The sequence below is a fragment of the Cryptomeria japonica genome, chromosome 1, assembly GCF_030272615.1.
Source record: "Cryptomeria japonica chromosome 1, Sugi_1.0, whole genome shotgun sequence".
Classification (NCBI taxonomy): Eukaryota; Viridiplantae; Streptophyta; class Pinopsida; order Cupressales; family Cupressaceae; genus Cryptomeria; species Cryptomeria japonica.
This window is the reverse complement of record NC_081405.1, coordinates 671991764-672001930: the sequence shown is the minus strand read 5'-3', so window position 1 is coordinate 672001930 and position 10167 is coordinate 671991764. Positions and strand designations below refer to the sequence as shown.

The window sequence follows — 10167 nt, the reverse complement described above, 5'->3', positions numbered from 1 at the left end:
GGGTTAATAAAGCTTAATTATTGCACCTAGCTCGTCATAATAGTAATCCTTTATCATTGGACCTATCTACTCATTTCATTAAAAATCTGTAACCTTGGTTAAATTATTTTAACATTGAGGAAGATAGCTTGGAAGATTTGAGTTTGGTTCATGTTCAAAGTAGTTTCCAGTTCCTGCCAGTGCTTTTTGAATTGGTTCATGTTAAAATTAGTGAGCAGTTCCTGCTAGTGCTTTTTGAATTGGTTCATGTTCACATTAGTGGGCTTGGTGGGCTAGGGAGTATGAAGGGAAGAAACTTAATTTATTTATTTATTTTTTTTGGTCCCTTTGTCACTTATAAGGTGAATGGTTCATGACTGGGGCTCTGCTGCTATTCACTGATTTCGTTAGTGTTTTTTTTTTTCAATTTCGAATCATTTTATAGTCATAAATGGTTTTTTTTACAGTTTTCTTACCTAATGATGGATCATAGAGTGTGATTCAAAATGTTGATGCAAATAAATTCTACACAATTGAACTCAGAAGCACAACAAAATAATCATTATAGACTGAAAATCTAATTGTAAGACAGGTAATATATGTAGCTTTACATAAAGGCAATGAGTGAGAGTTGTGGATGGGCACAATTACAGATATTAGATTCATTCAGGGGGTTCTTCTGTTTTGTTTGTACATTCATTTCCTATACAGGGAGATGCCAATGTGAGTGTGTAATCAGCTGCTTCTAGCGACATATGGCCTGGACACTCTACAGTCAAGCCTAATAAAAAATCCCCATAAATACCAAATTCCAATGAAGATATCACAATAAAATAAACATATAAACTAAAATTCCTAATGGAACGGTAACTATCTGTAGGTGTGGTTTTTGGCTGTTGTATTCCTTTTATTAGAAGTTTTCCAGAACATCCAGTGATAAAAACAAATGTTGATTTTAGTGTTTTTTTTTTCAATAACTAAAATTACTCCTTAAATGTCTCAAAAAATCAGGCACTCTAGTTATGCCTACCTCTATTAATAGAAAAGGAGATCATTGCATCCTGTAGAACGCTGCAAACAGTAAACACATGTGAGATGGGGAAACGCAATGGTTTTGACTTTTGAGTATTCGAGTGATTACATTATATTAGGTTTCAAGACTTATAAAAGAATCTTTTAGTTCATATTTGGATGCCATGTTATGACTGCGGCATACGTTGGAGGAGATGGGGAAGCAGCACTTCATATATATACATGCATCTGTATATATATATATATGAGGAACAGCGGCCCCTACAATTCTAGAAGATCCCGCAGTTTTTTCCCCAGCAGGATAGAAATTACAGAATACAAGTGAGATGAGGAAATGCATACATATGGTGAAAAAGTAGACAAGAAGAGCTACTTTCCGAGGAAAGGGGGACTTGGAAAATAAAAAATGTGGCTGTTCATCTAATAATGATAGTTGGCCGATTCAATCACTAAGTTCATTCATCATGGTCTATCTCACAAGAGCATGCCTTCCCTCCATCCATTTACAGGTCTGGCGAACCAGTTATGCAGCACTAAAATTTACTTGTAGGCACTGTTTCTTTGACAAGAATGTAAATTCAATCCCTACCAGTGGTTACCATTTAAATCAGTATCATTCTCGTTGCTCTTTATAGTTAACTTGTGGATTTGGTGGTAAAACTTACAAGAGATGCTTCTTGTAAAAACAGCCTTGGACAGCAGCAACTCTTTTTTGAAGCAGCTCATTCAAAAACTTAAAACATTCTGAAACGCTAGAATACTGAATACTATCTTCTTTCTTGCTTGGGTTGAAATTAAATAGATTAAGGAGAATATATAGGCAAGTCAACAGACAAGCTGACAAGGACACAGGTAAACTGACAGATTGATTGATGTATAGAATGTGCTAATTGATGCCATAGAATTATAAGCATCCTTACAAGGGAATTCACATGTATATTTCAGCCAGCTTTGCGATGCTTGAAAATTTGATCCTTTGCAGAAAAGAATAGCAATTTTTTAATCTTAGCTTAGCTTGACGTTGATGGTCCATAAACAGTGCACATTGAATAAAATGTCACCTAAGAGATGGTGTAAAATAACAACCACCACTTAACTATGCCAAAACATCCTGAGAGACAATATCAAATGAGCATATCTTGTGAAATTGATACAACAACAATCTTGATTAGGCACATCAGATGTAAAGATAATTGAACCAAATTTGATAAAAAAGGTGTGGGACTCAAATAAGCATGATAGGTCTTTTGGAGCTCCAAAACCCAATGGCCTTATGGGGGATTCTAACCTAATGATATTTGCAATATCGGGCATACAATAAGTTTAATCGCAGTCCATAGCAGGCATTTTGATTGTACATGGTGAACAGAGCAATCAATCCTTCAGAATAAAAATACATTCTTCATAAAAGTTTGCCTGATCAGTTTGCTTACAATGGAACAGGTTCCACCTTGTTTTACATTTTGTATTGAGCCGTCTTCTTTGTTATATAACAAGCTCTTGCTACAGAAAACTTACAAAATGTTCAGAGTTCAGATGACTATCAAGATGCTGTCAAATTTTTTGGGGGGATTCTCAAACTTTCTTTGAATCTGAACTGAAAATTCTTCTTGTTTGGAAGGGCAGATACTCTATATGGAGATGTCCTCCATTCTGCTGCTATCATGTAGACCATTTTCACTGTCTTCTGGATGGCAATCCTCACTCAGAAAATGTGAGCTGTCATCTATTAGTCTCAGCACACATTTTTCCTCATTGGATAGCTGCTCAAGTGCCTTCTCAAATGAGGCTAAGAGTTCCGGGTCAAATAGAGGAGTGTCCCGATTTTCCTTCTCAATAGCAGAAACTGAAGAACTAGAACAAGAAGAAACACTCGAGTCTCTAATAATTGTTGCTTTTTTATCCATTTCAAGAGCAGAGAAAGAATGCATCTCACTTTCAACTTCACCAATCCGAAACTGCTCAGAGTTTCCAGTAGTGTTGGTAGATGACCATTGATCTCCATGGATATAATTGCCAAAACTAGTAGTGGTTACCCCTGGAGAGTAAAGATGCCCCCCACTATTCAGCCAGTCTCTTAAGCTTCCTACTGCAGGAAAATTAGGAGTAGATGTGATACTAATGCCCCCAATATCATTAAGTTTAACTCTTTCATGCAAACTTCTCTTGCTTGAATTTTTCTTTGTAGAATGATCTATTTCTAAATTTATATCTGCCGAATAAATATTTCTTCCAGTTGCCTCAACAAAGTGATTATTTTCCTGTCTACTAATGTTTTCTGGAACTACCTCTGTAATACTACTGTTTTCTTGGCTGATGATTTCATTTCCTGTATCTCTCAGTTCAGAAGCAGCTTGGAGAACAGACGATTCCAAAGCACATATATGATTATCCTTTGATTCCTCTTTCCAGTCAATCAAAATGGGGGTTGTGTTGCTTGGTTTTGGTGGAAGTGAGTCAGTCCTAATTACTGATCTCAAAGTGAATTCCGTAACATTTTCTAAGGCCTTGGAACCTAAATAATATAGGTACCTTTTGGAGTTCCTATCCCATAAGGAAGTCTTGCTTCCAGCAAGAATCATATCATATTCCTCCAGCGTATGAAAATTTTCCATAGATTTTGATCTTCTGCCTGTCCTTGTAACTCTTGTCTTGTCCCCATTGTCAACGAATTTCTCAGAAGTATGATCAGTTTCTCCATCTTCCAGACCTTCCATGAGCTCCCATGTTTTAATAACCTCTGGCTTGTTCTCCTCTGTAAATTTGCATTCTTCTGATTCTTCCTCTGTAACATTGCATTCTTCTGATTCTTCGTCAGTGGCTTTGCATTCTTTTGACTTTTCCTCCTTGGGTTTGAGCTTTTCTGATTCTTCCTCAGTGGGTTTGCATTCTTCTGATTCTTCCTCCTGGGGTTTGTGCTTTTCTGATTCTTCCTCTCTTGGGAAACTCCCTGATTGCAAAACTGACGTTACCATTTCAGGGTTTTCTCTTACAGTTCCTTTTCCTACAAATTATTTCTGTTTTTGAGTGCTCTCATTACAACTTAAGTTTCTAAGATTGGTCATTATAAATAAGAATCCAGCAATGAAGATAAATGACATTCAGAATCGGAATACGAACCTTATGCAAATTAGTTAATTGTCTGCATTTTGATACTTCAGTGTTATAGCAATTTAGTCAAAGCCATCAGTAGTGCTATGTTATAAATATATTAACTTCAGAGGAAAGTAAAATGATTATGTATTACAATAAGACTGACCTTCATTATCCTTGCTGATGAAAGAGGGTGAAGTCTCTTGTGTTGCTGCACTAGAAATTTGCATAGTAAAATTGTTTTTCTTGCAGATCATAGCCACAAACTGTTCATGGTTGTTTGCGAAGAGGAAATCTTCTATTATAGGTATTGCTGCAACTCGAGGAAATGGTCGCTGCAAATTCTGTTGGAAGCTCCTTGTTCTCAAAACCTTTTTAGATGATGCGCAACCCATTCCTTTAATAACAAAAAATCCAATTCTGAATCTAGTTTAGGAACCCTCAGCCTGGATTGAGTTCAATTCCCTACAGTCGTGTTTTACACCAGGCAAGCTTAAAACAACGTTCAGAGAGACTGCAATGAATCAAATGAAAGTAAGTGCCTTGCCAAAGAATCCTGTTTGGTTTATGTGGATTGCATCTACAAATAAAATGGTTTAAGTTAATACAAATTTCAGCAGATTTTTACTTCCACTATCTGTGTGGCATCACACTTTACTCAAAATAATCAAGAGTGCATTCACAAGGCAAAATATCAGTTCGAAAACCAGAAATTTAATGCTCTGCAGAGCTAATGTATGATAATGGTGTTATTTATGACAATACTGAATTGATAAAGTACCCACCACACCTAATTCACAGCTATTTTGATTACAGAAGCGTAGTCTACACCAAGCAAGCTTAAAACTCGCCCTGAGAGGAGCCACAAAAAATCAAATGGAACTAATTCTAGGAATAACCCTTTGAAGCAAGACCTTAAAAAGAGCTTGAATTCTGGCCTAAACTGGCTAACTAGGATTCACAGGCTACGGATTGTCAAAATATTTGTTAGAAAGAAGGCCAAAATAACGGTTAACAACCGTTAGACCAAGCAAACTTTTAAGGCCACAAGCTTACTCCATAAAAAAATTACCAGCAATTTTAGTAAATCTAGAAAACTACTCTAAAAACCGCTGTATTTGCTGCTGAAGCAAGCGCGTAAATAAAAGCATTTTACAAATTCTACGAACCTAATTTGCTATAGACGCCCTTCAGTTATCCCAAAAGACGAGCCGCCGTGAAATTTAATCAGTCATCCTTGTTTTCTGTGAACAGGGAAGTCGGTATTCATTCGATCATCCTCGATACTACATACAATTGACTAAGAACTCTTAAAACGCAAAAATCACACCTTTTCATGAAGATTTTTAACAGCTCTACACAGTACGTACATATTCATTAAGTTTAAAGCTCGTCTAATTGTTAACCTATTCAGAGAGATTTTTACCAGATCTATACATATTTTCATTAAAATTAAACCTCCCGAGGGTTATATATTCTTCTGTATATTCATGTTTTGTTCCATAAAAATTTTACCGACTTTTGTGAGTCAATTAACGTTTACACTAAAATTCCTTACGAACTTTAAAAGTAATCAGGCAGTCTGCTAAAAAAGCAACAATTAAGGTCGTAAAGCACATGCTTTTGATCGCTATAAAGCCATTTTAACCGCAAAAAGAGACAGACTTACAACATTTTGCGCCATGGGGTTAAGAGCTTACAAAAGTTAGGGTTTCTTCAGGTCAATAATGACGATAGCTGCCTGGCCCCCGCAACTTACGCTCCATTTAACGGCTTTACTTTATAAATTTTAACGTAATTTTGCACTGATAGTGAAAGATTCCAACTTTCTGCTTTAAAAAATTGCATATACTCATTTTATACAGGTATCTTTATCTCGAAATGCCGAGAAAAACTTATTTTATGCTGAATTTGACTTTAAAAGAGTCAAAAGTTCCATGGCTGCAACTCTTATGCTAACCATTTCATCAAAACAGATAAAACGATATAAAGCAACTACTTATAATCCATTCTTTACATCGAAACGGACGAAATAATTCGAAGCAACTACTTTTCGCCTAAAATGCATGAAATTCTGAGCATATGTACAAAAATCTGAGTCAAAATAATACAAACCGGCACGTCCTGAATCGTTCTCTGCCGTTTGCATTCAATTTTAGCGGTTTGAGGCCAGGTTTTTGGATTTTTGTTTTCGATTTCGCCATCATTTTTTAGCATGTCTCTATGTTTTTTCTCAAAAATTGATCGTTGTTGACAGAATTCGGTCCCCACAAGACAGCAGAAAAGTAAAAGTGTGAATTTGCAGATGAAAAAAATGCACGAATTCCATGTAGAGACGGTTCGTATTTAATGTTGTGGAGATGCACGGCAAGTGTTTGTCCAAAAGTCTTCGTGGGCGTCGAATGGTATAGTGTCAGTTTTTGTTTTGGTGTGGTTGTTGGCTCAGTGCACGTTAGGTAGCTTATTTATATATAGCAGAGTTCCAACATCTACAAGTCATCACTTCAGTTTAATGTTTAATAAATATTTAATGTAGTAAACAGTAATTAGTATGAGGGGATGCGGAGGTTAATGTCCAAAATCTCTAAAATACAATTGATTGCGACTTTTGAAATTAGATTAATAGGGGAAGAGCACCACTTGCCGCCCATGTTGTAGCTTATTTATAGGAGAGTTCCAACATCTACAAGTCATCACTTCAGTTTAATGTTTAATAAATATTTAATGTAGTAAACGACAATTAGTATAAGGGGATGCAGTGGTTAATCTCCACACACAACAACATTTCGTATAGTTTCGAAAATCCGCAAAACACAACGGATTTCCACGAAATTTTCAGTAGCTAAATCTTCATGATTAGCCACTCATAGAGTTAGGATGTGCATATTTTTTTTCTTATTTTTAGGTTTTTAGTAGTTGATTTTAGATTGGTCATTAGATTGTGACTTTTGAAATTTGGATTAATAGGGGAAGAGCACCACTTACCGCCCATGTTACTAATTATAAATATATCAAAATGTACCAATAGCCACTCACTTTTAAGCTTTTTTTGCTCTATAATTGGCCCATTTGTGCACGACTATTAGGGCAATTGTGCATAAGTACTAGCAATTTTAAGTGCATGATTATTGGAACATCTTTAAGTAGGTATTGTGCGACACTTTGAAATGTGTACTTTTTGACCTTTGCGTGCATAATGAATCCCATAGTGTGCTTCATTACTACCCAAAACAATAGCTATAAGCAGTTAATTCACATACAAAGACAACAAAAAAAATCATCGAAATCCGATATACTATTTAAGATTTGTGGGTGTGCAAATTTAGCTATAATGGCTACTGGTATGCTTCCCCTATTATATGAATTATGATGATAGATTTGTTTATAATGTTTCTTTTGCTTGTTAATAGGGTTGTGTTCATGGTGTGGTTTTCTTAGCACAATTGCATTGTTGAGGGTGTGAATATGTCCTCTAATCTTTTATTTTCAATACTTGCTTCTTATGTATCTAAAGATGAGAAGTGCTAAGAAGTACATTAGGAAGATTGCTACTGTGCACATGGAAAGTATGAAACTTCCTTGGTGATTGATCATTCCTTATTATTAAATTTGTAGACAATGGTAAGTGGACTCAAAACTTATAAAATTAATCATAACAACAAAGTAGTTTAAAATGAAAATTTCCAATCAAAACATCAGATCTATGGATGCTAATCTACAAATACATAATATTGAGAATATGATAATAAATTCTAACAAAATATTGCTAAACATATGGACAAGTACTAACAAATCTTAACTCTCAATATTTTATCTATTTTCCATTAAAATTGAAGATATTTACACTTCACTAAATCATTATTGAAATGTGCTTTTTCAATACATTTTAGTGGTGTGTCTTGGGTTTCTTTTATAGAGCAAGATAACTCTAAGAGTTACAGTGAAAAATCTCCATTTTTGTATAACACCTAGGTTGGGAAAGATCTAGAAAAAAGAGCCTTGTTCTAGAATAAGGACACCAAATAATTGACATTACCTAATATAAAATAAGAAAAAATAAACAACACACTTAAAAAAAATAGAAGAGATTTGTGCCCAATCAGACATAGGAAAAGCTAAAATAACCAAATACACCTTCTTAAAGGATAAGAAATGTTGGTGTGAATGAGGTTTTATCCTAACTAGTTCTTAGTTAGAACCTATTCATGTTTAAGTTTACTTAGACATATGCACGATAGTTATCATTAAATGTCATTTACACATTAAACTTACTTAGGTTTGTCATTAAGTGCAGTTATAGGAGCTACAATCTTAGAGAACCCTTCTACAAATTTCCTATAATATACAGTTGTAACATCCTAAAATTGTACCCCTCGCAATTTTTGAGTGCATTTGGGTCTTCGCGTTTGTGTTTGCGCCCCTCAACCTGATCAAAGACTTGAATATGCTCATGCACACCAAAAACACCTTGCAATTCAACAATGCACTTGAGGGCCACCTTGATTGTGCCCCAAAATACAGTAGGACCAGGGCATGGCACCTTGGGATCCTTTAATTAGGGCCTATCTTAATCCCTTCCCTTGGACCTAACTCAAATTTGAAGCAGGAAAATCCCCCCTATGTCGGCTCAAGTCGGAAAATCAATCAATTAATCCTACTGGCAAGTATATAAGAGGGGTTTCCCCTCTCATTTGACATAACAGGAGATCATGACATTACATCAAGTGTTCAAACATTCAAGAGATCAAGCATTCAAGAGGAATTGAGCATTTTCAATCTTCCTTGAAGCATTGAAGAGGAGATCATCATTCTACTTCATGAAATCATAATTCCATGTGGAGGCAAGAAAAAATTCACAAGGAGGTATAAGCATTTCATTTTCAAGCAATTCAACATCCCCTCAAAGAGGAGTATTTCTACTTTCAGTCCTTTCATTTACATTATTTCAACCACTTGGTTAATTCCAAAACTGGGGTTTGACCTGAAGGCAAACCCCTATTCCCAACACATTTCCCTTTCTTTCTGTGTGCAAGAAATAGGTGCATAGTTGTACTTCTAGAATTAAGCTTTATTTGCATAGACGAAAAAACCCTTTTTGACGTGCGTAAAGTTCGAAGGACAATTGGAGGGCGCCCCTGTCTGGACATACGGTCCCTGCAACTTTTGCTCGATTTCGCATAGAAACTCCAAATCATCTCAAACTTCTCAGATCCAAGTGCACAACTGAATCCTGAATCTGTAGCTCGTTGTTTTCGCATGCTTTGTCTTCATTTTCAACACTTTGTCTTAATTCAATAAATCAACTTACAAAAGAGGGTCAAACACATTCCAACTTCAACCAATCTACTTAGTATTCAATCCTTACATCCTTTGGATTAGATCTAGTAGATTCATCCCCCTCTTTTGAATGTAAAGAACTCCCTTAAGTGAAAATTGAGCTTAATAAATTCCCACACTTCCCACGTGGAGAATTGGCTAAAGCTCCCAATTTTCTACTTTACAATGGCTAACCCCATAAAGCTACAAACCTTAGAAATAATTCGAGGAGCTGGTCATTTTGTGATTGCCTTGATCTTTTCTAGATCAGCAGAAACTCCATCTTCGGAAATAATATGCCCTAGGTAATGGATTTTTCTTTGAAAGAAGGTACATTTGGACAATTTACCATAGAGCTTATGTTCCCTTAATTGCTGCAAGACTAGCCTCAAGTGCTTCTCATGCTCCTCAATGGATTTTGAGTAGATGAGGATGTTGTCTATGAAAATCAAGACGAAATCATCTAGAAAAATATGGGAGACACTGTTCATAAGATTCATAAAAGTTGCTAGAGCATTAGTCAATCCAAAAGGTAACACTATGAACTCATAATGTCCATAGCAAGTTTGGAAGGTTGTTTTGTGTATATCTTCATCCCTTAAGCATAGTTGGTGATATCTTGACCTAAGATCTGTTAGGGGTCCCACAGATACTGAGAGGGGGGGATGAATCAGTATCTGACCAGTGATTAGAATTTCTTAATTTAAAACATGCAGAACATAATATAACAGTGTATCGGTATGCAAG

General features: G+C 35.7%; 1 protein-coding gene across 18 annotated transcripts; it reads right to left on the bottom strand.

Moving 5' to 3' along the window:
- Nucleotides 1–2026: 2026 nt before the first annotated feature.
- Nucleotides 2027–6512, bottom strand: LOC131026776 (uncharacterized). Of its 18 annotated transcripts, none has more exons than XM_057956739.2 (4): nucleotides 6220–6512; nucleotides 5274–5348; nucleotides 4271–4618; nucleotides 2027–4015 (listed from the first exon to the last, which is right to left on the bottom strand). In XM_057956739.2, the coding sequence occupies exons 3-4, from the start codon at nucleotides 4497–4499 to the stop codon at nucleotides 2643–2645; spliced, it is 1602 nt and encodes a 533-aa protein (XP_057812722.1). In that variant the 5' UTR covers nucleotides 4500–4618; nucleotides 5274–5348; nucleotides 6220–6512; the 3' UTR covers nucleotides 2027–2642. The 18 variants fall into 18 exon arrangements, with proteins under 18 accessions (XP_057812722.1, XP_057812718.1, XP_057812724.1 ...); XM_057956735.2 differs by lacking the exon at nucleotides 6220–6512 and adding an exon at nucleotides 5805–6180 and having other exon boundaries at nucleotides 5274–5390; XM_057956741.2 differs by lacking the exon at nucleotides 6220–6512 and adding an exon at nucleotides 5805–6180.
- Nucleotides 6513–10167: the final 3655 nt, after the last annotated feature.